At 45.1% G+C, this 26,950-nt stretch overlaps 1 protein-coding gene across 2 annotated transcripts in view; it reads left to right on the forward strand.

The window, feature by feature from the left end:
• ARID5B (AT-rich interaction domain 5B) overlaps window positions 1–6,843 on the forward strand; it is a gene marked incomplete at both ends in the record, with an annotated part of 104,889 nt that extends 98,046 nt beyond the window's left edge. For both annotated transcript variants that reach the window (XM_079536454.1, XM_079536453.1), the window contains 2 exons: window positions 385–583; window positions 4,696–6,843. In XM_079536454.1, coding sequence (XP_079392580.1) covers window positions 385–583; window positions 4,696–6,843 — 2,347 coding nt within the window. The remainder of the gene's footprint in view (window positions 1–384; window positions 584–4,695) is intronic.
• Between the last annotated feature and the right edge of the window lie 20,107 nt (window positions 6,844–26,950).

Genomic DNA, 26,950 nt, shown 5'->3' on the forward strand with positions numbered 1-26,950 from the left:
GGCTTTGGAGGTGTTTCCTTGGGGTTTGCTGCGTGCTTTTAAGGGTTGGGAGAAAAAATAAAAGTAAATGGTTGTGTTTTTTTTTAATCAGCCACTAAAACACAGTGGCTCTTATCCTCATCTGTACAAATTGGTGTGGCTGTGTGAACCACTGCAGCCTTACTGACAATTGATATGCGCCAACTCCACTCAATTTATGCCACACGGTAATCTTGCCAAATAAATTGATTTATCATACTTGGATTTGTAGATACAGAGTTTACAGTGATGCTTTTATGCCACGGAAGAAAATAGATATATTAAGTAAACTGCTCACAGTAGATACATTTTATTCTTTGCTAGAAAAGCAAAACCTGATCAATTATTTGTTCCTTAATCCCCTAGATTAATCCTGCCGTATGAAAGATTTATTAAAGGAGAGGAAGATAAGCCACTGCCTCCAGTGAAACCTCGAAAACAGGATAACAGTTCCCAGGAGGGTGATGCGAAAACAAAAGTGTCTGGAACAAAACGCATCAAAAATGAAAACCAAAAGAGCAAGAAGGAGAAAGATAATGCACAGAAACCCCAAGATGCATCTGAGGTTGGTTGCTTCTCTGCTTTTCAACTTTTCAATTAAAAAAGTGCTGTTTTAATCAATCAAAATTCAGTGATAAAATACATAATTTAAACTGGAGAATCCCGAACAGTTGGCCTTTGAGTTTGCTCAGCAGTAGAAATTCAATTGGTGTGGTACTATCTCTGTTGTGATTTTGCAGGGTTACAAACAGCCACTGGTTAGCTCCATATTGCTTAGGAGTGATGGCAGAAGACCAAGCTCTAGATAAAATAAGTATCATTTGTGCTCATTGTGTTACACAGTGGTCACCACGAAAAGATCAGCATCTGCCAAAAGGAAACCACACAACTACTACAGTTATTTCCTAATCTTAAGTATAGGGTGCAGGAACCTCTAATACTGCTGATAATGTTGTGGTAACTGGGTATAGCTGGTCTTCATAGTAGTAACATCTGGATTAGCCCTTCTGCACTTACAGATGTATGCACATATCCATCAGAAAACATATCACTTCTCAGGATTTTTATCATGTTATACTAAATTTCTCTTTAGACTCAAAGGTCAAATTTTGAGCAAACACCTGCCAAGTTTTAACTGAGACTAAAGTCTCTCACGTACCACAGATGGTTTTCAGCAGAGATGCTGCTAACCTGCTTCACATGGGCAGGTCCTGGTTTCCACATAGAATCACATTATGTGTGCTCATGGGACAGCTCCAATTTTGTGTTCACAGCCCATGTAAAGATAGATCAGTGGAATTCATACTTGTCTGCAGATTAAGGGTAAGTTTCATATGTTGCTCAGTGCTATAACACTAATGGGCATTTTGCTCCAGAATTTCCTAAGCATGTCTTTTGCCCATCTGAGCCACTCTGTGTCCTCCTTGCACCTTGTGTAAGTGAGACCTTGAAGCTCCTTGCACACAACTAAATACACAAGATGTTGCTTTTTCTGTCTCAGTCTGCCAGATCGCAGCAGCTTTCAAGGCGTTGCAGTGAAAGTAAGTATTTAAAGAATGTTGAAACACATGACATGCCCGGCAGACTACGGCTGCTCCCTTGCCTTCACTGCTGTCTGGCAGGTACATAAGTCCTGTTTCTAAACCAGTTTGAAATCAGTATTGAGTCAACTACCAACAACTCTCCTCCTTGTTGCTTAAAAAAATCACAGAACTAGTAAGCATGGATGCATTTGAGAATTTGCATGTTGTTTCAAGAACAGAATATTCTGATTTTGATGTCCCACTACCATTTTAAGTTGTTCTTACACTGGAAAATGTCATCTGAGGTCCAAACCAGAATTTGTTTTCAGTTGCCTTGATCAACAGCATCTTTAATGTCAAATGTAAGAGTGCTCTACAGAGAGGGATTTTTATTTTCTCTTGCACTGTAATTTTAAAGCAGAGAACACTGCTGGGGGAAAGCTCCTCTGCTTCTGATTGCAAATACCTGAAGTGCATATAGCCTCCTTAAGTCAGGGGAACATTGCAACACAGATTGCCCAAAGCAAGGAAGTGCAAAGCTAAGGCTTATGCTCCCTTCCCCTGTCACTCCTTTGTGCCCACTTGTTTACTGTGGGGTCTTAGATCAGCAAGATACCTTACATACTGTTGGTACTGCCACAGTTAAGCACAGCATAACAAGCCAGCAACAGAGCATCAGCCTTCACTTTGAATTTCCTTGCTTTTGTTGTTCCCTATCTCAAACTTCCTGCTGCTTAAACTGCAGTTATTTTTGTGTGTGGTTTGCAGGAAGAGTTCTTAGAGCTGCACTTATCGGAAGCAGAAGGAGCTGAGCCGAGACAATAAAAATACACAAATGCGGCCATTTCCCACTATAAAATGGTACCTTTTAAAGAAGAATGAATCTCTCACCTCTAGGGTGGATGATGGTGTCCTGCTCCTGTTTAATCAGGGCAGGCAATTAAAAACTGCATCCTTCACACAGGTCACTGTATGGATGGTTGCACGAAGCCAGAGAAGTGAGGAGGCCCACGGGGGTGGACGCTTCCCCCCTAGGCGGGTGCTCATCGGTACTCCTCTGCAGATGGAGCTCTGTGCCCAAGGCATCATCCAGTCTTTCAGGGTGGAGCAGCCTCCAATCTGCTGTGGCCTGGTGGAAGGCCTCACATAGAATCATAGAGTGGCCTGGGCTGAAAAGGACCTCAAAGATCATCTAGTTTCAACTCCACTGCTATGTACGCGGCGCCAACCACCAGACCAGACTGCCCAGAGCCACATCCAGCCTGGCCTTGAATGCCTCCAGGGATGGGGCATCCACAGCCTCCTTGGGCAACCTGTTCCAGTGCTTCACACCCTCTGAGTGGAAAACTCCCTCCTAATATCTCAACCTAAACCTCCCCTGTCTTAGTTTAAAACCATTCCCCCTCTCACCCAGCACAGATTCCGTGGTTGTTGCAGGCCTCCTGCCAGGCAGCAGTGGCAGTGTGTTGTTCACAGGGAGCCTTTATCATTGCGTGTGGATGTGTAGGCGTGGCCCCAGCCAAGCCACCATTTACACCATTCCTGCATATGGCTTCAGAGCAGGCCGTTGCTATGGGCTGAAGGATAACCAAGCTACAATCTTCTCTATATAGAATCTTCTCCAAGCTAGTCTTCTCTATTGCACATTCAACTCATGCAGCACAATGCTGCATGCAGGGGGATGAATGCAGGGGGAGAATGTAACTTTAATTTATTAGGATTGCATTTGTCTTTGTGCTCTTCTCTCTTTTCCTGCCATTGCAATGACATCGTCTCTGTAACAAGATACCAGACAAAATGCTATTAGCCTTAAAATGCACATTTCTCCACAATAGCTGAAACTTCAATCAAAATGTTGCTTAACAGAAACAAAGAGCAGAATGTGCAGTTATTAAATATCATTTATCTTTTTTTTTCCTCCCTGCTTTGCTCATCTGTGTGGTATTTTCCTGTAATTTTATAAGCTCAAGAGACTAGGGATAGTACTTTGTAAAGGACCTAATGATGGTATTTGGACTGCAAAAGGCAGCTATTAGTTTAAAAAGAAGAAGTTACGATGACTAATGGACACTGCAACTAATAGACCAGCCAAACACACAGGAATATTTAAAAGCAGCTGTGAAGAAATAAATCTCTGAGATGATTAGATTCGTTAGGACCTTCTTCTCACTCCTGTGATAGACTGTAGAGCAGCATTTAGATAATAACTTTCTTGATGTGTCTTATCTTTACAACTAAGAAAGAAAACAATAATAATAAAGGGTTCACACAATGCTGCTGTTTTATGACTGTCTTACACCGTGACATGTCAGAAGACAATGAGAGCAGTTTTGAAAAAGGCTGTCAGTCAGCTGGATCACAGATGGGACGCTCTGATGACCTCTGCGGGTCACAGTTCAGCCAGCGACATAATGGGATGAATAGTGTGAATTGTGAACACAGGCTGTATTAATGGTGAAGCAGAAAGGGCTGCAGTCCCGTTGACGATAACATATAAAAGCTACGTTTGTAATAGCGTGCACACGCACTTACGGAATGTTGACAACTTCATTTTAATCCGTTAATAAAAAAATGCGTGTCCTAGTTAAGCTGCGGCAGTGATTTGCTGCCTACAATAGGGATTCCTAGTATGCCATTTCTGTCATTTTCACACTTTAATGCAGAACTGGGTGTGAATGATCTCCTCTGTGATCACTGAATTTTAAGAGCAATGCTAGAGAGCCTGCATTTTCAGCTTCACGTAAGAAAAAATGTTTGGATGTGTGTACTTCTCATAGGTGAAGTTGGCTAGTGCGAAAAATCTTTATAGCCTTTTTGTTTGTGTTATGAAATCTGCTCTCCTGCGTTTGCCTAATTAATTTTAAAAGACTAACCTCAGTGTTCAGTGGTGAAGCCACTGGTGCCTCTAGTCAGGCTACAAACATCTGCTGCTTTGAAATGCCTTACTATGACACTGGCAGCAATAGTACATTTCTAGGAGTATGTTTCTTTGTTTGACTCCAATACCTGCTATTCGAGCTCTTGCATTCCAACAAGGTGATTGACAAGTACATCTCTAGCAGTAGCAAGCAGTGTACTGTATATGTTCTTCTGATCAGTCTGCCAAAATGTACAGCATTCTCATAACTAACTGTCTATTGAATCATTTTATTAGGTTTCATCAGAACAAGAGAAGGATCAAGAATCAGCAGACCAGAAAAATTTCGCAGAACATCCTACAGTAGGAGAGATAAAACAACCCAGTCAAGGCCCTCCACCTCTTTTGCCAGAGGCAGCTCGGCCACTGCCTATGGAAAAGACAGACATGACAGAAAACAGCTCAAGCAGTGAGAAAGCCAAGGAGGAAGTTCCTCATTCGTCATCTTTCTCAAGTATATCCGTGCCCCCGGATGAAGATACCATGCTGGATGCCACTGTCACAAAACGACTGCACTCCTCAGCAGATACGCTGGAAGACACAAAGCCAGAACGAAGGATACATAAAGCTTTTACTGAGAGTTTAGAAAACGAACCTCCAGAAATGCCCTTCTCAACTTTTCCAGTCCAGCTGCCCACTCAAAATGATATGGAAGATGATAAATTGCCAGAGATGGCTGATTACATTGCAAACTGCACAGTGAAAGTAGATCAGCTGGGAAACGAAGATATCCACAATGCACTGAAGCAAGCACCCAAAGTACTGGTGGTCCAGAACTTTGACATGTTCAAGGAGAAAGAGCTGCCTGGGTCCATGAGCGACGACCCCTCTTTTGGTTACACACCACTGCTCTACTCAAAGGGTAATCCAGGCATTATGTCACCCCTGGCAAAGAAAAAGCTGCTGTCGCAGGTCAGTGGGGCAACCTTATCATGTAGCTATCCTTATGGTTCTCCTCCACCTTTGATTAGCAAAAAGAAACTGAACAACAGAGATGAACTGTCATCAAGCCTATCACAAGGTCCCCACGTCCCTAATTCTGATCCCGTAGCAATTAATAGGCCATCGGTCATACAACACGTGCAGAGTTTTAAATCCAAGGAAGAAAGGAAATCAATTAATGATGTTTTTAAACATGACATGCTAAGTAAAGTGGATCCTCAGCGCTGTGATTTTTCACAACATCACCTCAGTTCTCTTGCTGAGTCGTACGTACCGAAGACAGATATCCAGGACTGCAAAGATAAAATGAATGAGAAAAGGGCACTGCAGCACTCCCGTGTGCCCACTTTCTTGGCAGATTTTTATTCATCACCTCATCTGCACAACCTTTATAGGCACACGGAGCACCACCTTAATAATGAACAGACATCAAAGTACCTCCCCCGGGACATGTTCAGAGAGTCTGAAAATATTTCTACTTTTACTCAACACAAACACCAAGAAAAACTAAATTTAAATTATCACCCATCTTTGCATCAGCAAGAAAAAAAGGCAGCAGTGGAAGCCTCTTCAGATGATCAGCCAACAGATTTGAGTCTTCCAAAGAGCATACACAAACAGACTGCAAAGGCTCCTGGCTCCAGTCTCTCTCATTCATCTATGGCCCAGCAAGAAGGCAAAGGTATCTCGCTGTTCCAGGCTGCGAGCAGCCAGGCTGTGAGCCTAGACTGTAACCCCAAAGCTTGCCGCGTGTCCCCCATGGCCATGACTGCCCCTAAAAAACACGGTGAGTTACTCCACAGGTCTGGGAAGCAGGCACAGAGACTGGAGAACCTGAGGAAGATGGAGGGGATGGTGCATCCTATCATTGGCCGCAGAATGAGCCCTCAAAACATCGGAGCTGCTCGGCCTTTGAAGCGAGGCCTGGAGGAATTGGACAAAGTCATTTCGGAAAAAAAAGTCCGAGCTGTCTCTCCTCTGCACTTACCAAAGGAGACCTCAGTGAAAGAAAAGGTTCCCGATGTGGAGGGGGAAGGCAGCAAGTCCCTGCACGGCCTGCATTCAGGCAGCGTTCTGGAGAGCCACAAATTTCCCCTCTCAGCCCCAATCTTCCCAGGCTTGTATCCAGGAGCCCTGTGCACAGGGCTGAACAATCGCCTCCCACCTGGGTATTCCCATCCTTTACAGTACTTGAAAAATCAGACCGTGCTCTCCCCACTAATGCAACCTTTGGCTCTCCATTCCCTCATGGTGCAGAGACAATTCCTCACATCCCCTGCAAATTCTCAGCAACTGTATAGACACTTAGCTGCAGCAACACCTGTAGGAAGCTCGTACGGTGACCTTTTGCATAACAGCATTTATCCATTAGCTGCTATAAACCCTCAAGCTGCATTCCCACCTTCCCAGCTGTCCTCCGTACATCCCAGCACAAAACTGTAAATCCCCTCACTCACAAAAAAAAAGTCTGAGGAGAACAGTTCAGTTAGCGACATTCCTCCTGCTGTGATGATATCTCACAGATCTGTATTGCTGTAAGCCAGGATGCCGTCATATCCCACGTGGCGGAAAGCTTTGGATTGTGATCGAGACAGGACAACTTCTTTAATTCTGGCTCCACGCCAGCCCCCTCTCCCCTCATCCCTGCCCTGGCAAAACAACAACACACACGCTCAAAAATTCTTTGGATTTTGCATATGTGTTTTCTGAAAGTACTTGTGTATGGTAAGAGCAGATGTTCAAAGGGAGCCATGGAAATGCAGGCCCAGTCCTGAGCTCACTGAAATGAGAGGCGACGTTTGCATTTGCTTTTCATTGAGCCGAGGACCAGAGGTCGAGTGTTGCTGCAAATGAGTCGAGGACTCGACATGAACTTGGCGAGGAGAAGAGGGCCGAGAACCCACACGATCGGTGGATGTGCTGTTTTGGGTAACTTTTCCTGACTTTTAAAGATTCAATCAATGCAATGTATAGTAAAACGGCAATAGATTTTTCATTTTAACACTATTAGAACAGAAGGGTAAACACTGATTAATTTGACTGTACATATCCACTTCGTAAACTACCAATGTCACATTTGGTCACAATAATTTATATAGTTTTGTTTGTCCGATATATTCTGTACTCTCTGTTTCTTGTTTTGTTTTTGTTTTTTTCTTTTTTGTTTTCTTTTCTTGATTATTTTTTTAAATTAAACAATATCATTTTACCTGCAACTTTTTTAAAAGGCTGTGGCTGTCCTAATTTTTTTATGTTTGTAATTTTTCCAGCTTCTTCATACTTCTGAGCAGTGTTTTTGTTTCATTTTTGTGGTAATGTTTACTGTTTACAAACTGAAGCAACTGGTTCAGATTCATCTTAATGGATATAAACGTACTATAGGTAACATTATGGTGCAAAGGTGCAAACAAGGTTCCTTTCCCTATGGTCCGACCCTGCAGGTGCTGAGCACTTCCCACTCTCCTCATGCTGTTGTGGTGGCTCATGCTGCTTTTCCCTCCCGCTGAGCTTTGCTTTCCCATATTGTGGTCCGTGAATTTGTCAATAAGTCGCACTTAGCTTACCTAGGCTGTGAAACCTTCCTGTGTACCAGAGAACCAATCTGGAAAACTAAACCTCACTGACACAAAATGGCGGATGGCAGAGAAGTCCAGAAGACAGATTTATGATTTGCAAGAATGGCAAGAATTTTAGCAATTAGGACAAGAGTTTGTGCTGGTTTGAACTGGGGGTGTGCAGGTCCTGTGCCATGGGCAGGGTTTGCTGGGATGGGTAGGGGTCATGCAGCGATGAGCCCTGCCACTGGGCACAGCTGGCACCAGAGGTGGCAAAGGAGCCAAGTGTCTGTTGGGATGGTCCTGGCACCCCTATGGGGACCACGTCCCTCCCTGGGCATCTGCCAGAGAGTGAGAGCTGGGAACAGGCTGGGTTTGGTAATGAAAGCTATCCTGTGGCTGCGTGTTCACGCTGAAGGACGTCACCACCATGCAGCTGAGTGTAGACATTGATAGAGGAGTGTGGCTTAGAGGCTTTTTACAATGTGAAAATTGGTTGCGATTCAGACCATCTCAGTTTACTGTTCAGAGACAACATAATCGATGTGAAAACAAACATGGAAACTACTAAGAAACACTTTGCATGCTAGGCATGTCATTAAATTTTCCCGTGATACAAAGCCAAATACAATATATAATGTATCATAGTTAATATCCAAAGGTGGAAACCGGAATAATATACTCGTCTACTGTTAAAGATCCAGCTTCTTCAATTCAGTACTTTATATTCCTGTGGTAAAACTATATTTAATTGATCAATAAACAGACTAGTAGAACTTAGAACATGGATGTGCCACTGCAGAGCATCCTGCTGCTCCACAGATCTTACAGGAACAGAACCGCAGGCTCAGCTGGGCAGAGGCCATAATGTCGAGGACATCTCTAGTAAAGTTGCACTAGGTCTGAATTGTGAGAATCAGGGGTTTGGGGATGGGTGGGAGGAAGGAGGGCGGGGGGACGAGGAGAGAATATGAGAATCTACAGCAAACACAAATAGGAGTGTGTTTGGTAAAGCAAGCATTTCTCTTTCTTGTTTTGGTTAAATCTGTGTCATGAGTTTGTGCATTTGTTTATGCAGTGTCCACTTTCTCTTTGGTTACATCACATTGGAGTTTGGTCGTAGCCTTTGTGAAGCAGAGAAAACGTGGAGCAGGGCTGGGGAGGAGAGTGGGGAGGGAGGGCCTTCCCTCCCCTGGGAGGAGACCAGCCCAGACCCCTCCTGCCAGGGAGGCTTGTGTGTGCTGGGTGAGACATTGGGACAAATGAGAAGAAATGGTAGTGTAAGGCCCCAGCAGAAGGGGTGCGTTGTTTGTTTAAGAACTCTTAAGATAAATCTTGGAAGTCTTTCAAAAGGCTATTGAATTCTCCATTGGCTGAAAGACTTTTTTTTTTAATGTCTTAAATGGGAATTTGTTTGCATTGTTTGAGTTCAAGGGGCCTTATTATTGAATGAAATTGCACAAGCCTCTCTTTGTGCAATCAAACCATTGTTACTGATAGGTTTGTAAAGGAAACTGTGGAATCTAATTGGCAGTAGAGTCATAAACCTATTTACCAAGAACCAGTTCCAAGAAATGTTGCAAGCCGAACGCTCTATGTCCAGCATTCATTAGGGATGCTAAAGGTTGTGAGATGATGAGGTAACGGCCCAGCAGCCGCAGCTCACGTGTGCCTTCTGGCTGCGGGCTGGGCCTGCCTTCACCAAGCGGATCCACAGTAGCACCTGGCTGTCAGTACAGCACACTCCAAGCAGGGGAGCAGGTGAGTGAGTGAGGACATTTTGCAAGTTGGCCTTGCTGCATGAGCCATTTCCCTGGCATGTCAGGGCCTGGGAAGTCGCCTGTTGCAGCTTGGGACAAGCTGGCTTGGCAGCATGTGGTGGCAGTGGGCCGAGGGCTGTGCCTCCTATGCTGTTGTGCTCCCAGGGCTGCCAAGATGCTCCTTCCCACGCTGTCCTCCTGTGCAGTGCTCACCCAGTCGTCATGATTTTAGTGAGAAACAGGAATTCCTGCCATGGCACAAGGCCTGCAACGTGAGAACTGTTACATGAGCACTTAACAGTGGTGTTTGCTGTAAATGTGGTCGATACTTCACTTGTTCTCTTCCTCTTCCCGCCCTCTTCCCCTGGACCCATAGTTTTAAATATGTTCTAATAATGGCAGCATACTCTACTAGCTGTTTATACTTTTTTAACTTTCTTTTGTTGTAAATATTGTATACTTTTTGTGATTCAAGTTATGTAGCCTATATGCTCTGTAAGGTGATGATTTGTATATATAAAAATGGCCCAGTAATATTATATAGTTTCCCATTTAAAAGGTTATTGAGTAACCTTTGTGTTAGTTTAAACACTACCAGAAATAAAGCTGAGCCAACTATAAACACTCAATTTTTGTATGTTTTCCAAATTGTACTTATTAATGCTTTTGATACTGTATTATGTGCCAATAGTTTCCCAATCACATAGCAGGCAAAAGATATTTTGTACTTTTTGATCCACTGTAATATTTAATAAAAAATGTTACTATCTGTTCCCTTTTGTGTTTGATTAATAATTCTGTAAACAGCCCTTATCACCATGGATTACATATTATCCCATCTGACCTTTCAGCCCTGTTATATTGGTTTTTCTAGAGAAAATATTCCTGCCTGCAAATGATTAGATTAAAGAAATGGAAGCTTGCAATTTCCTAGAGAACGAAGAGACAAGATCTTCAGTTCCCCTCTATTTTCACAGTGTGCTCACATTAAAGCGTGGCTCAGTCAGGCTGACTGCAGGAACAGCTTTGGATGGGACAACATTCATACCTTCTCCAGAAAATTTGCTCCATTTGTATTTCAGAGCAGAGCTTTTTCCCCACTGGTATGGCATGCTTAAACTCATGGCTGAAAATCACTCTCTGCCTTCTCAGCTCCACTACAAAGATTTTGCAGCTGGATGCTAACTGGTGAGTTTGTTGATGACAGTAAACAATCACTGAGTGAAATTAATTAGCGTTCTATTCCTTACTGGGTCCAACACCTCCCTTAACATGGGTCCTTGAAGAATGGATGCAGCAAGCTTTGCGCACTGGGTCACTCCTGTCCTCCACAGCGGGAAAAATAATTTTCTTGGCTGTATTTCAGGAATGTGTGGCTATTGCTTGACACACAGCAGGGGAAATTGTGCCCTGCAGGCCTGGGTAGAAGCAGCCTGGTCCCCAGAGGGCAGCAGGCAAAGTCACCCAGGTGGTGTAGCCAAGGACCAGGCCAGTGCTAACATCCCGAGGGGGACACAGCACCTCTTCCAGGGCTCAGCTGCCTCTCACAATGTCTCGCAGTTACTGCTGTGTTTGTCAGCTTCACTTCTGCTCAGCATGGCTCTCACTGACCCAGCTGGAGTCCACCTTGACCGGGCTGAAGAATGGAGGTTCCCTGATGCTAGTTTCCAGAAAAACCTTGTATGATGTTTCTGCTGCTGGGAGGAGCCGGCAGGTGAGGCTGGCAGCACACTCCTGCAGGCCTTCCAGGAATACCAAGCACCCTCCTGGAGCTAGGGCACGCAGCCTGTGTCTCTGCAGCCCTGTTTTGGTGGGCTCACTTGCTGCTAGAGCTTCCACTGCCTTTCACTTAGCTCTTCAATTCATCCTTTAAAGGATTAATAATAATAAAAAAGTATAAAAAATGTGACACTCTCCATCTAGTGTCTTACCTGAGCCATGAGCCTGAATTGCCATGGGATGGGCCATGTTGGTGCAGTAGGGACATCACCCCCCAGCACCACAGGGACAGGCACTGGGGCAGTGGTACTGTCACAGTCACATCCCTACTGCCTCCTGCTGTGTGCCAGAGGCGGGTTACAAACCTGCACTGTGATGCGGGAGCAGCACTGGGCCAAGAATGCACTTGAAGGACCTGGAAGTATGTTCCTCAGTGCACGCAGTTCATTCGAGAACGGATTATAAAACAAAATATTTCCCCTCTTCTTCTGGAGACAGAGGAGCTTCCACAGCTGCGTTATTGCTAGTAACGAGCATTGCAGCATGTAGCAGCTGAGGTGAGCCACTGCCCCACACAGCTGCGGGCCGGCACCTCATCTCACAGCATGGGCACGGGCTGAGGGGCAGCATGCATGGAGCTGTCTTCAAGGGAGGAAAAAAGGTAGGCCAGGGAGCAAAAACCCGCCATTTTCCTTCAATTTGCTCTTAAGTGTAATTAGGAAAAAAATCCCTTCAGTGATGTATCAGATGACCCTCAGAGCAGGGGTGTAGGGTGGGCGCTAGTGTGCCTGCCGTACCCTCACGGCTGCCCCCTGGCTGAGGTGAGAGGACGTGCCCCAGCCACCCTGTGCCACCTGTCTGTGTCCTGAGCTGAGGTTAGGCCTTCAGACGGCACTGTGAAGGGATGCGGTGCTGGGCTGGGCTGTGCGGCCGTGTTGTGAGGCGCCGCCGTGTTGTCGGGGGACGCCATGAGGCGGTGCCGCGTTGTGAGGTGAGTCTGTGAGGCGATGGTGCGCTGTGAGGCTGCGTCGTGTTGTGGGGTGACTCTGTGAGACAGCACCGTGTTGTGGGGGATCACTGGTGACGCTATGGGGGGACGCCATGTTGTGCGGTGAGGCTGTGAGGCGGCGCCATGTTGTGAGGAGACGCTGCAAAACGTCTTACATGAGCAGCAAGGGATTCTTTTGCCGCGTTAGTGCCAAAACTATCTGTCTGCTCTTTAAAACAGCAGGGCAGTGCCATGGGCTCCCTGGGCCTTGCAGCCCAGTGTACATCTCCAGGTTCCCGAGCCCTGCTGGTGCACACTCCCATGGCTGCGCGCTCACACTACATCTCTCCCTGACGTCTGGGCTGTGCCAGCGCAAGGTTCCCAAGCGCTGTGCTCCCCTCTTACCAAGTCTTTTCATGGCAGTGTGTTTGTTTGCGAGCTCCCCAAAACACAGCCGGCAGAGAAAGCTCCCCCTTCTCCCATAATGTCTGCGAAGCTCTCAAATGAGGAATAAAGCCATTTGTTTCTAATTATATTTGGCAGTCACACAGAGAATTTAGGACTAAAAGCACACTATTTTTTTGCTCCTGATTAAAGGCACTTGACCTCATAAGCAAAAGGCAAAGATTTCAACACACATCCACAAGTAGGCTAGAAACAAACTGCAGAGAAAAGACCAAAAAAATGCTTTGCTTAGATACACAAAATAATTGTTTTATGAAATTGTTTTATTTTGTATTATGAAACAAAAGGCAGAATATTTAGTGCGTAGCTTGAGCTTGCCTAGGGCTCATTTAACCACCAAACTACTGCTTCTAAAGCAGAGTGTGTTTACTCCGATTTAACGCAAACACGACAAGGACCCACATGCTCCATTGAGTCTGCAGCACACGCGTGACCAAAGCCCTTTTGCTGCCTGCAGGAGGAAAACATCTCCATGCTGGCAGTAGAGCTGTGGTGGAAGCCAGTAACAATGGGCATAGGAGCTGCTTTATTGTCATAGGTTTTTCCTGTGTTGCTTGGATGGAATAGTTCCTGTCCATCAGAACCTGGGGGAGGTAAACTGGTGGGGGCATGTTTTCTGTACCTATGTCTTATAATGTGGGATTGTTTTGCAGTTATTTAGGCCTCCTGAGCTCAGGAGCTCAGGAAAAGCCTCACATTTCCCCAGCGCTTTCCCTTATACCCCATCACAGCGTAAGGTGCAGTGTTGCTCTTCCCAGGGCATGATGGCCCGTTCCATCTACTTTCCCCATCCATCTGGTTCCTGTGCTGGGCAGTAGGATGCCCAGTTCAGGAGCTGTCCCACACAAACCAGCCAGCTCTTCTGTGGTTGTGCAGCCAGCTCAGCTTTCAGCTCCTGTGTTTGCTGTTTGCCCGCTTGCTAACAGCACAGAGATGTGTCGCAACTGCAGAACAGTCAGCTGGCTCCCAACCAAGAGAAATAGCACTGATCTTGATGGCACTTTTTAAAATAGCAGAGAAACCAGCTCAAACAGAAATTAACTACCCTGCGAGGTTCTGTGGTCCATAAAATTCTTCCCCAGGCTCCATGGTTTTAAAATAACATGAAAGAAATACTTTCCATAAAATGTAGTTAACTAGCATACAGATATTTTTTTTTTTAGTCGTAATTCTGAAAGTCATACCCAAACAAAATAGTTATACAAGCGTTAAATTATACATTAAAGAAGGCCGATAAAGACAGTGAATTACAGAGTCACCGTGCGAGATTTCAGATATACAGATAGTAAGCATTATTAACATTTTTATTGAAGGTGACCTACAAAAGAGGTACAAAAAAATCGGTGCCACTGCTGATTTCTTGTAACGCAGGAAAACATGAATCTGTAGCAGCTCAAGCCCAGCGGCCAGCCAGTGCCCATCAGGTCTGCCTTCCTCCCCATCTTTTTTACAAGTATCAACGAGAGAGAGAGCAGAGGATGGCTTTCTGCAGAGGCTGCAAAGCGCCACTCTTTGTCTGGGAGGCTCCTTTGAAGAACATAAAGTGGATGTTTTTCTCAGTGGTCATCTGGAATAGTGAGATGGTGAGTTTGTGGTGGAGGGAGTTTTTTCTCTGTGCTTTACAGAGGTTTGAACAAGCAAGCAAACATACAAACGAGCCATGCAGGCTGCGGCAGGTCACTTTCTGGTGGGCTGGCTTCTCATGGTGGGTTTGTTCTGCCGTTTCAGAATGCGTAAGCTCCTCCCCTCTCTGAGCTGTGCTGAGGGTGCTTCCCCCTGGGCTTACCAGTCTGTAAGGGCTGCACTTCCACTGCAGCTCACCGTGCAGTAGGTATGAGGTGTCCACCTCTTGCAGCTGCCTGGGCACTTTCATAGTGCCCATGCAACTTGCTCACCTTTGAGCTGCTGCCCTGACCTGGGGCTGCAAGCACGTTATGTGGTTAGTGCTAGTTTCAAAATTTCTCTGGAGGAAGCTGATGGACAAATTGAAATGCACAGATACACACGGAAATACACCATGACTGCATATGTCACATTTCCATAGGAATTCAATCTTAGAAAATTTGGGTGGCCAAGCACAGCAGTGTATTGCTTTGTCCTGCAGCAGCCAGGCTTTGTTACTGGGTGCTGCTGCCCTGCCAGCCGCATCCCCGCACCTCGGCAGCGTTAGAGGAACTGTAGCTAGATGAGAACTGAATTGCTGATGGAGAAAGCAATCGATGGAGAGTGGAAAGTATTGATTTACATATGGCACTAACGCACAGAGAAGAGGATGTGTGTGCTCAGTGTTGCACACGTGGAAAGGAGCCCTGCACCTTGCCTTACACCAGCTGGATGATGGGAAGAACCATTTTCTAAACATCTCATAAACAAGAAAGTGAGACTAACACAAAATAATGCAAAAAAGGCAATTTATGTTAACCTTTCAAGTACTGAAGACCCAGCATTTGCCATCAGGGAAATGAGGTGAAAAGGCCCTTATGTGTCTTTGCAAAGGAGTGGTGCAGCCACAAGTGGCATCAGTCCTTCCTGTCTGCCCTACAAGCAGAGCAGCAGTGACCTATCAGAGGCATACCCAATTTCAGACAGGGCTGGGGATGGCTCTGTACCAGTTTTGTAGCAGTGTCTTTGTGCAGTGTGCACTGCTTGTGCTTTAACTTCAGGTCGTAGAGGGACTCCAGATATCCAGCTGCAGTCTGTTATTCTCTGCCATCGGTATCTGCTTTGTGTTGAGCGACAAATTTCAAACACTGTCATTAGTGTTTGTTTTCATCAGAATTTTTTCAATTACATCATTTCCAGATTGTCTTCAGAATCTCCCAAATATTTCTAATACCAAGATGGGCTCCCACAAGGACAGACTTGATGACAGCTCATTAAAGGTACTTTTCTCTCTCCAAGGTGGTTCTAAGAGGCATTCCATCGCTGTGTGTGAAGGATGTGGGCTGTGGGCAGTATGGTATGGTAGCACATTCTGTGGCAGCCAGCAGTCCTGGCTCAGACTTCAAGTGTGCCCCCATGCCCTGCATAGGCTGTTGGCAGTATTTCCTCAGCTTTCTTCTCAGCTGTAGGCAAGAGACAATCATTTTCATGAGGAAGTCACAGATCTCATCATTTCTAGTTTGTATCAAAGTCAAATATCAGAAATCAAAATCTCTGTTGGGTTTTGAGTCACGTAAAACCCCGCACAGGAGCAGATCTCTGGATGTAGTTCTGCCCTGTGCAGCTGCAGTGTGTGCCCGAAGTAGCTGTGCGTGGAGGTAACCTCTGTGCAGAGCATGAAGTGAAACCCAAAAGCGAAGGCATCATTTTTGCTGAGATACATCAGTCTTTTGGTACTTAGAAGTTCCACCTATCAGCAGAACCAGAATGTGCTGCTGTCATTGTGTGCCTGAGCATCCAGCTGCTTTTCCATTACAGGCTTCTTGTCTCAGCACCTTATAATCTCACAGTAAAATTCTGTTTCTTGCTGAAGGAGGAGAGGGAGGATGTATGGAAAAGAAGTGCTGCACGTTGCTTTTTTCCCTTACGGCAGCTTTTGTGCCAGGCAAAGCAGATCATTTTTTCAGCAACAGTTTTGTCTAATATTAAAGAAAGAATGGATGGAGGCAGTGGGTTGCATTTTCTCACTTGAAACTATATTTTAACCTGACCAAATGCTATTCAATAAATGATATAAAATAAATGTTAAATAAATAAGGCCTGACAACAATCTACTACATTATGAGCTTATCTTGGTGAGATCAGTCACATCCGTGTCAGTGTGGGCAGAGTTCATCCAAGCCAAATTCATCCAAGCCAAGGCTGCGGCCAGTGCTGATCATTTCACACTTGTACAAAACAGCCACAAGGAGCAGAAGAGAGAGTCTGTCCTGTAGCAGTTAAGAAATCGTCATCTGAAGCAGGAATGGGACGGCAGAGTGGCTAATTCATGAAAGCATTGTATATGCCAGTGAGATAGGGATTTTTGTTCCCAGTAACTTAACGTATGCCATGCAGTGCGTCCTGATTTCACTCTGCTGTGTATGGCCAGAACATGCAGGCAGACCTGCACTCCTTTCTCGTCGTGTTAATTTCTGCTGGCTTCCTTTGGCTGCATGTTTGTTTGTGTAGCCCCCCAGTAGCTGAGGCAGGATGGCTCTGCTCAGAAGGAGCAGCTGTTCCTCATTGAGCACAGCCTTAAGCTACTTTTACAGCGGGATTGATGGAGGCAGAAGAAGGTCAAATGATTTATCCAAGTTCAGGCAGAGGGCCACTGAACAGCTTGCCTATAGCACCTATTGATTGCCTATCCTGCCTATGCATTCTGTAGGAAACATGAAAGAAAAGACTGGAAGCAGCAAGACGGAGACCAGCAGTTCCCAATGCCTTCCAACTGTGGCTTTCTGGATGGGCCCTGTGTAGCAAGTGTTCCTAGGAGCTGCAAGGTGTTAATGAGTTAAATCTCCATGTGAATGACACAAAGGACTTACATCTGCACACTGAGTATTTCCATCAAGAGTCAAGGTGAAGTAGAGCCCTGTGCCAGCCCCACTACAATGGCCCTGCATTCCCACTACGATGGCCTGTGCCATGCTGGGCTCTGCCATTTCTGCTCTTCCAGACTGCTCTGGAGTCTGGATTGGTTGCCTTTGGAGATGTGCTTAGTTTTTCTCATTATTATTCTTTCCAAAAACAGCATTTTTGTGTTTTTTTTTTATATTTCACTGCACTACTGTATGCACAGCTGCTTTGCTGCCTCATAGGAAAATCAACACATTCTCCGTAGTTGTAGTCTGAGTAGGCACAGCAAGATGCTGGTAGCCTCTGGATGCTGAGGTAGAAAGGGACAACCAAGAGAACAGACAGCAAGGTCATAGTAATAAATTGTGGTGAAATGCTTCCACAATGGAAAATAACTTGGCCCAGCTCCATCAGCAGTGATGATTTCTTTGCAGCGGTCACAGAATCACAGAATCACAAGGTTGGAAACAACCTGCAAGATCATCCAGTCCAACCACCCTCCCATTCCTATCAGTGCCACAAGCTACTAAACCATCTTTCGTAGCTCCTCATCCAGGCGCCTCTTGAACGCTACCAGGGACGGCGACTCCACCACCTCCCTGGGCAGCCATTCCAGTGCCTGACCACCCTTTGAGAGAAAAAGTTTCTCCTAATATCCAACCTAAGCCTCCTCTGGTATGACTTCTTGCCATTTCCTCGGGTCCTACTATTTGCCTGGGAGAAGAGGCCAGACCCTTTTGCACCACAACCTCCCTTCAGGAAGTTGTAGAGTGCAATGAGGTCTCCCCTGAGCCTCCTCTTCTCCAGACTGAACATTCCCAGCTCCCTCAGCCGCTCCTCGTAAGACTTGTGCTCCAGACCCCTCACCAGTTTCGTTGCCCTTCTCTGGACACGCTGCAGGGCCTCAATGTCTTTCTTGTAGTGAGGGGCCCAAAACTGAACACAGTACTCGAGGTGCGGCCTCACCAGGGGTGATGATCACCTCCCTGAGTGAGTACAGGGTGAGTTGAGTACTGGGGGGATTGCTGCTGAGTACAGGGGGATGATCACCTCCCTGCTCCTGCTGGCCACTCTATTTCTAATGCAGGCCAGTATGCCGTTGGCCCTCTTGGCCACCTGGGCACACTGTCGGCTCATGTTCAGCTGAGCATCAACCAACACCCCCAGGTCCCTTTCCTCTTCACAATCATCCAACCATTCATCCCCAAGCCTGTAACGCTGCCTGGGGTTGTTGTGGCCAAAGTGCAGAACCCGACACTTGGCCTTGTTAAACCTCATCCCATTCATCTCAGCCCAGCGATCCAGCTTATCTAGATCCCTCTGCAGGGCCTCCCTGCCCTCAGGCAGATCGACACAACCTCCCAACTTGGTGTCATCTGCAAACTTACTCAGGGTACACTCAATCCCTTCATGTAAGTCATCAATGAAGACATTAAACAGGATGGGCCCCAGTACCGACCCCACACAGACGTACGTTTGCGAAGTTTGTGGCTAGTACCAGTGGGAGCTACCTAGCAGGTTTGTAGCTGGAAAGTCTCTTCTTTTCTGGTGGCATCAGAGGCCAATCCTGTGCACTAAAAAATAAGTGCTCTCTGATTTTCCTGTTTGTTTGGCTTGTCCTTCTCAGAAAGCCCTCATGTGCTGTCCTAGCAAGCCAAGTAGCCTCTGAGTGTGCCTCTGGCAGCACCTGAATAGATGGACACCAGAACTGGTCTCTGTTTGCAAGAGGTAAAGCATTTCTGTGCTCTGGTATTGGACCTGTCCATCTCTGTCTGCTACAGCCAAATATTCTAACAGTTACCCTGTGAGAGCCTGTGGTCCACCCTGCCCAAAGAGAGCTTGTGCTGTGTACAGAGATGATCATATCACAGCTATACCTAGGGCATCATGCTTTCTCTCAGCTGACACTTCCCAGGTTAGCCAGTTGTTAACACTTGCACCCATCCACAAGGTGTTCCACAGCAGGCAACATGATGCTAAAGCTACATGCTCCAATGATCCTTAATTTCAAGTAGACGGGGGCTCCCTCCATGCAGCTCAAGAGCCCAGTGGAGTTTCGGAGCTGCAGAGAGTGCTGCTGACCATGATCTGTTTGACTTTCCTGGTGGAACTTTGATTTATCCAAACATCAGCTTGAGTGTGGTAAGGAAAGAGAATTTTTACCAACCCATGGCTTTGGTTGTGCCTTTTTATTTCACTGTTTATTTTCTTCTCTGTATCTAGAAGTAAGTATGAAGTATAAATAAGTATAAAGCCTAGAGCAGGCTTCCCTGATTTGGCTATTCAACAACCTGCCGGGCTGCAGCTGTGTGTGTGGAGGGGCCTGCCCCTCTAGCACACATCTCCATGGCTCACTCATTATGCAGCTGAAAAGCCCCAGCTACCTCATCTGCCTGCTGCACGTCCTTCCTGCAGCAGTCCTGGGTTGCTGCTCCATGGGGAGCCTGCTGGCTCTGGGGTCCCAGCATCCGCACACTTGCCTCCAGCACACAGGCAGCTCAGCAGAAGCCCAACCATGGCAGTATGCATTAATAGATGTGCAGCATGCTGCGGCTTCTATCATCCTGGGCTGAGTGAATGGGAGCCATCGTTTCACTGAGATTTGTTATTCTTCTTAATTTTGTTTGCTTTTTTTTTTTTTTTTTCATTAACCGTGGTCTTGTTCAGAACTTTCCTGTCTGCGATGGGAGAGAATCAAAACACTCTGTTTGGCAGTGTGGGTGAACCACACCAGCTGCATGCTAACCAGCATGAGAGCAGTTTGCAGGCAGTGTGCAGCCATCTAATCCAGCCCTCAGCAAGTGGCTTTAGAGGAAAACACCTGCATCCACTCCTTGAGTGTAGTGCAGCAACCTGGAGGGATGACCTGGTACGAGTCTGGGTTAAACTGTTTTGGGGAATGTTTCTGCAAGCCTTGTGATGTTAGGTCGCCTGCATCGCCTGCCTCCAGCTGCTGGAGTTCTGTGGTCACTGTATTTTATGTTGGTGATGATGGTATGATGATATGGTTTTATGTATTTATACATGTTTATGCATATAGGTAAGTGATGAGTTGGCTTACCTGCACACTTTCAGGACTGGCACTTTGAGACCCTCTCTGTTAGGAACTGGGCTTGGCAGAAAGGTGTATTCTTAGCAAAGAGGGGTTGTACTTAGAAACTTGCTTTATTGGCAAGTGCGTGGTAGCCTGTAGGGCACCAAATGCTAAGGAGAAGCATTGATGCAGTCAGGTTGAGCTTTGCCTCCCTCTGGCCTCCAAAAAGCGAACAGAAAGGAGCAAGGTTTGCTCTGCAAGCAGCAACAACTGCACAGGCTCTGCCTGTGTGCAGCAGCAGTGAAGTGGCCCTGGCCTGGCCCTGCCCATCGCTGTGTGCCTTGCACCTTTTTTGCTGGTAGGTAGGTGGTTAATTACTTGAAAGTTGCAAGCTGAAGTCTTATTTTTCATATGTGACTTAGTAATTAAATTCCTCCAGTTGGTATTACATAATGTAAGTAACAACGACATAATTTTAAAAGAATAGTCAAATCTGACAGACAGTTTAGAGTAATTTCACTTTATGTTGGAGTCTGATGCTAAGAGAGTGCACAGAAAGCAGAAGGCAGCTGCCTCAAATAGTCTGAAATTAGCATGTGGTAACCAACAACTATTATTATTGTATTACTGCTGTAATTCCCAAATGGAGAATTAAATTCCTACAATAGATACAGCTTTTAACAAAAAAAAAAAAAAAAAAGCAAAAAGAAAAGTGTGCTTTTTTTTTTTTCTTTTTCTTTTTTTTTCCTGGGAAGGAGCACTCTTTTAATAAATGGTAGAACTGAATGTACATTTCCCAAACGAAGGGAAGAAAAAAACCCAGCCTTGCAGGAGTCCTCATCACAGGGCTTCAGCTTCTCAGCCGCTGCCACAGTAAGGTTGCTTGGGGTTTGTTCAAAAGGACAGGCAGAAAGGTAGATTTAATATTTAAAGATAAGAACAAGCAAATTAATTCACTTTTTGAGCTTTAATATACATCACTGTAACTGCGTTTAGCTTGGAATTCAGCATTTCCTTGCCAAGAATGAGAGGTTCTGTCTCTGCCACCAAATGCTGAGCTGGAGCCCTCTGCTTTGCAGTGTCCTCCTTCTCAGCATGCATCTCACCAGGAGTGACGGAGGGCGGCAGGGCTGGTGGTTGGATGTCAGATGTCACAAGCTCTTGGAGCTTCTGGCTGGATGGCAGCTCCTGACCCTAATTCTGACGGACTTTTACATCTGCGTATCAGTTGTGCAGTAAGGCCAGCTCAGGCATGGGGACCTGTGCACTAACCTGATCTCCCATATCGACTTTAAAGTCACTCAATCAGACAATCAATGCATCTTTAATTCGAAATGCTTGGTGGCTAATCTCTTGTTTTCTTTAATTAATGATCTATAGTTAACCATTATGAATGGTAAATAGCCTATTTCAGCATTGGCAGCAGGATTTCCTATGGGAAAATCTTCTCCTATAGCTTTAATTTAAATATGCACTTTCACATAGCACTTACCAAATCCTTACCTTCATGCTATTCCGTGATTATGGGTCCATTAACTAATCACATTTGACAAGTTGTTTATTGAGGAGAGCAACTATTTTACATCTCTTGCCTGGGAAAGAAAATACTCTAACAAACAATTATTCAGCAGCTGCAATCATGGAACATTGAATTAATTGCTTTGAAGATCACAGTCAAGAAGATCTTGATAAAATCAAAGAAAATGTGGTTTGACAGAATGCATGAATGGAAATGTTGGAGGGGAATCTGGCTTTGTCAGCCACAGCCGTGTTCCAGGGGAGTACAAAATGAGCGTCACACCTCGAGACACGGGCTGGGCAGAGAAGGGAGCTGTGGAAAAGCTTGTTTGCTTTAGTTTGTCAGAACCAGAATTTATATCTGATTTGATAGCAGGATGCGAATGCTGCTTAAAGCAAACGAGCATGATCAGGCCTTAATATCACTATACAGGCTGATGCAAGGATATTTCATACACGTAAACCTCTGCGGGCTGCTTTTCCTGCCGTACAACAAATGAAGTAGGGGTATTGTGAGGCTGGGTGTTTGCAGAGCACTTCAGACTGTTTGCGTTGGAGCGGGACACGAGGCAGAGCAAGCGGTGTGCCTGGGATGTGTTGTGGGTGTGCGGGGATGCTCTGGGTGGACAGGAGGGAGTACGTCTGGCTGCGTGCCCAGGGCATCACCTCTGGCTTGAGCTCTTGAGGGATACTTCTGTGGGAATACGGCCAGAGAAAATAATGGGATTGCTGCCCCAGTTTCACTTAAGTACTGGGATCAGAAGCTCTGATCTCTCTTCAGCTCCTGTGCCTGTGGGGTGACACAGGAAAGGTGTTCGCCCGTGTAACTGCTGCTCTTGCGGTGTCTCAGATGAGGCAGGTCCAAACTGCAGCAGTGGCAACAGCAGTCACAGTGTGTAACTCCCACGGCATTCCTCTAACACTGCTTTGTGCTAGCTCTTTCTAGGAAAGAATGAATTTACTTTCTTTTTTTATTAGTTTGAAATAAGTGGAAAACGCAGGCCTGTTGGACATGGGGTTATGCTGAAATAGTACAGCAGGAGTCCAAATGGGAGAGGAAATCTTTGCATGACCAGTGCCACCAGGAGATAAATAAGCAGTGGGAACCAGGAGGTGAGTGCAGCTGCAGTTCAATGTCCCAGGCCACGAGGGCTGAAGCTCTCAAGTGCTGGGGAAGAGCTGTAGTGGGAGCACTGGCATTCTAGCTGTGCTGCATTAAAGCCTTGGTAATGCAGGGAAATGCTAGCAGTGACAGTGACAGCCCACCCCCAGCCCCTCAGTTACACAGCCACTGCACACTCCCAGCTCAGGAGAGCCTGTGCACCTGGTGCTGTTTCAGTCCTGGTGACGGAGCATCACGCTGCCACACCAAATGTGGCATCGCTAAGAAGCGCCTCAAGAAGTGCAATGGAAGCTACTGTCATTGTTGTCTCCATTTACAGGAGGAGAATCTGAGGAGCTGTGACCTTGCATTGCTCTTGCTCTATGTGGCCAACTGCCTGAACTGAACAAATACCCTTGGAACTCTGTACTCTGATTCAAGTAAGATTCTTCCTCTTGATTAACCCTTTGGCTGTCTTCAATGCCTGTATAGCATATAGATGGAGCCGGACAATAATTGGTGGTATTTTTTAATTGCATTTTGCAGGTATAGGTGACAGAATTTGCCCTGCTTAAGGACAAATGTAGAAAAAGGCAAGTAAATAAACTTCAGTCTAGCAGGCTAAAGAGTAACAGTGAACAGTTGTTCTGTTTTATTCCTACAAAAAAAATGTAAATAGTGGGCTGTGCATTAATACTTGGAAATTAACCAACTTTACTTACCAAGGAATTATACCATTACTTTAATGGGGAAATAGAAAAGTGTGTGTTGGTCTATAGTGGTAAGTGGCAACAGCAGGCACTGGGATAAAACAGAGTTAGTCTGAAGAAAGCAGACTGGTTTTCATTGAAGAGTAACAGCCAACCAGATATTTTAAAAACTTTCTCATGAGGTCACAAACAAGTTGTCATGTATTAAACACACACTTATTAAAATAATGAAAATTATAAAACTCTTGCACCTCCTCCCCAGCCATAGGGATGCTGGCAGCTGTAGGGGCTCTTTCTGCATTGCAAGGGGGAGAACTGCTCTGGGTGCCTGGAGCCAGTGACAGATACGTTGTGACATGACCAATCTGCAGCAAGAGTAGCCAGGGGCCCAACAAAGGCCTTAACAGAAAGCCACCCAAAGGTAACTTCTTCATACAAAGGGTGCCGTGCTCTCCAACTGTGAAATTCCTGTTTGAATTGTCCGTCCTGACTCCCTAGGCAAACCTGCAGCACCTAAATTCAGATCAGTGTGAGAAAAGATGTCCACACCATGCTCATTCCCATCCCTTTCTTCTCCACATGATGTGCTTCCTTGGAGTGGCCAAGAGAAAACGTATTCCCATGATATCATCAAAGCAGCTGCATCCAGCACCAGATTTTCCTACCGACCAGATCAGCAGGCTGAGTCTGGCAGTTCTGTACACCAGCTCTCGTGACTCCAGCTGATACATTCACATCATGAGAAGGCCCAGTAAGTTGCTTTCAGTTTATTTTAAATACTCTCAACTCTTGTGTACAGCCGTGAGGGACTAAAGAATAATGATCACGCAAAAACAAAAGAAGTACAGCAGCTGCTACCATCTGAAAAACAAATGTTGTATGGACAAAGCATCTTATGTGTGACAGTTTCGCATTCATATTTTTCCGGCCGTTGAGAAATTTGAAAGTCAGATGTTAAGTTCACTAGAGCAGAGCTAGGAAACTCTTTTCTTTCCTAAGGTCTTTATTTAAGAACTATTGATTCCAGCCATAGATCAATGGAAACATTTGTTTTTCACTAAGGTGTAAAGAGCAGCTAAGGCATAGACAATACTTTGCATAACATGGAGCTCTTGCAACCCAAGAGTACCCCTCAGCTAAAGTGTATTCAGCTCTGGGCACCAAATAATCAAGATGTACGTGGAATTTTGAAACGTACACTGATTAGAAAATTGAACGTATAACCCAAAGAAAGATGGAAAAGACTGGTGCCATTTGCCTTCAGGGTAAAGAAAACAATGTGAAGTTCTTGATATATTTTGCTACGACCTTCATACCCAGTGATGAAACAAACCCCAACCACAGGTGAGAGATTCTTATTGACTGCCTCTCAGAAAGAAAATGTGCAAATGTAAAAGTTTGAAAAGAAAATCCTCTCTTTTTGGTACTCTCTTGTCCCCACTGTGAAAGTTACAGAAATCTGAAGACAAGCCACAATGGAGTGAAAGATGCTTCACTAGTTATGAATTTTCTCCCTTTGGGAAGGTACATTAAGAACACTTAGAAAGCTTTCTTGATCTAAACACGTTGAAAAATTGCTTTTTCACTATGAAGAGCATTTTAATGTCTCACAAACACATTTTTCTGTGAATCTATAAATACACATATAGAAGGATCACAATATAACCGTTTGGCACTGGTATATGAAAAGATCATCATATCTGATTTTTCTACCATTGCTTAAAGCAAACTGCAGCATTAGCTGTATGACGATCTTCATTAAAACACTCAACAGTGTTGGCTTGCCTTGCAATTATCAATCATACTGTTTTTTTCACGGATTCATAAATCAGTCAAATAGTCTACAATTAAAACATCTAACAACTCCCTCTATGTTTATTACAGTTCTTTTACGATAATTAAAAGTATACCTCACTTGAGCAGCAGTTAGCTTTAAGCAGGCAGAATTGCTCTGAGCTCTGTCCAGCAAGAACAGGAGTCACTATAAGATTGCTCAAAGCAAGGGGAAAAAAAAGGATGGTGTTTGTGATGTTGGCAGAGCACACACAGATCTCCTGGATACACTGCACTACTAGTTGAGCAAGTAATACACACTGCCAAACTTTCTTCCTTCTGTTAATAAAACCAAAAGCAGCGCTGTTTGCTGCTGCCCCCAGTAGCTGGAAGCCAAGCTCAACAGTCAGGGTCAGATGCGAGCTCTTTGAAGGTAGTCATAGGTCCTCTGATTGGACAGTAGCCACCAGCCATGAAAAAGAGTTTATGGAATTCTAGGACTGAAGGAAATGACACTGAAACTCTTTTTCTCTAAAAGCATCTTTAATTTCAATCCAAATACAGTATGTTTGCAGCACAGTATTAGAATTCCTGTTCCAATATTTCACAATACATTCGTTTCCTGTAATTAATTACAAATCAATTCTGAATACTAGGACAGTATTTTTAAGATATGTAAAAAGTACCATAAAAATAACTACTTATAACCATTACTACAGAAAAAAAAATTACAAATGTAAAAATGTAAACATTTAAACTAAAGTCTTCAAAATTGCAAGACCAAGTAAACAGCACAAAACACAAAGTACCATCTAAAAAGTTGCTAAATCAAGGCCTTGTGCAGGCAGCACTGCAGAAGTTGTTCGTGCTACGTGAAATTCACATTCAAGTTTGGACTAGCTTTTAAACCGTGCTTCCTAACAGAAAGGTTGGCTGTTGTCTTCGCTATACTTCAAGGCTGCAATCTCACTACTTAATTGCTTTTAAGCAGAAATTAATTAATTCCAGCAGAGAACAAGCAGGACAAATTTCAGAGCAAGCTTGACGTGTTCTTCACAAAAGCAGCATATCAGTGCAGCTCAGAAGCAGCAAATGAACAAGATGCACAAAGCTACCAACATCTTTGCTGCACAACAGTAGGCAGGTGGGGCAGTTCACTAGCAGTGCAGTGTCTCTGCAAGAACACTATTTTGCTCCAGACTCCACCACAAGGCAGCAGTGCACTGATTTGCCTGCACAGCTGTGAGAGGCAAATACCTGGGCTGCATGGGCCAGGAGATGCCACTGGTCTCGTGCTGCCTTACCCAGCCTCACCCCAGCAGGAGGCTGCCTGACTTCCCTTCACCCTTTGTGAATTAGTTCCTATTTCTGCACTGTTCGTACATGCTAGTCAAATGACTCAGCTATTGAGTTCTCCTGCTGA

The sequence above is a fragment of the Tetrao urogallus genome (assembly GCF_951394365.1).
Source record: "Tetrao urogallus genome assembly, chromosome: 5".
Classification (NCBI taxonomy): Eukaryota; Metazoa; Chordata; class Aves; order Galliformes; family Phasianidae; genus Tetrao; species Tetrao urogallus.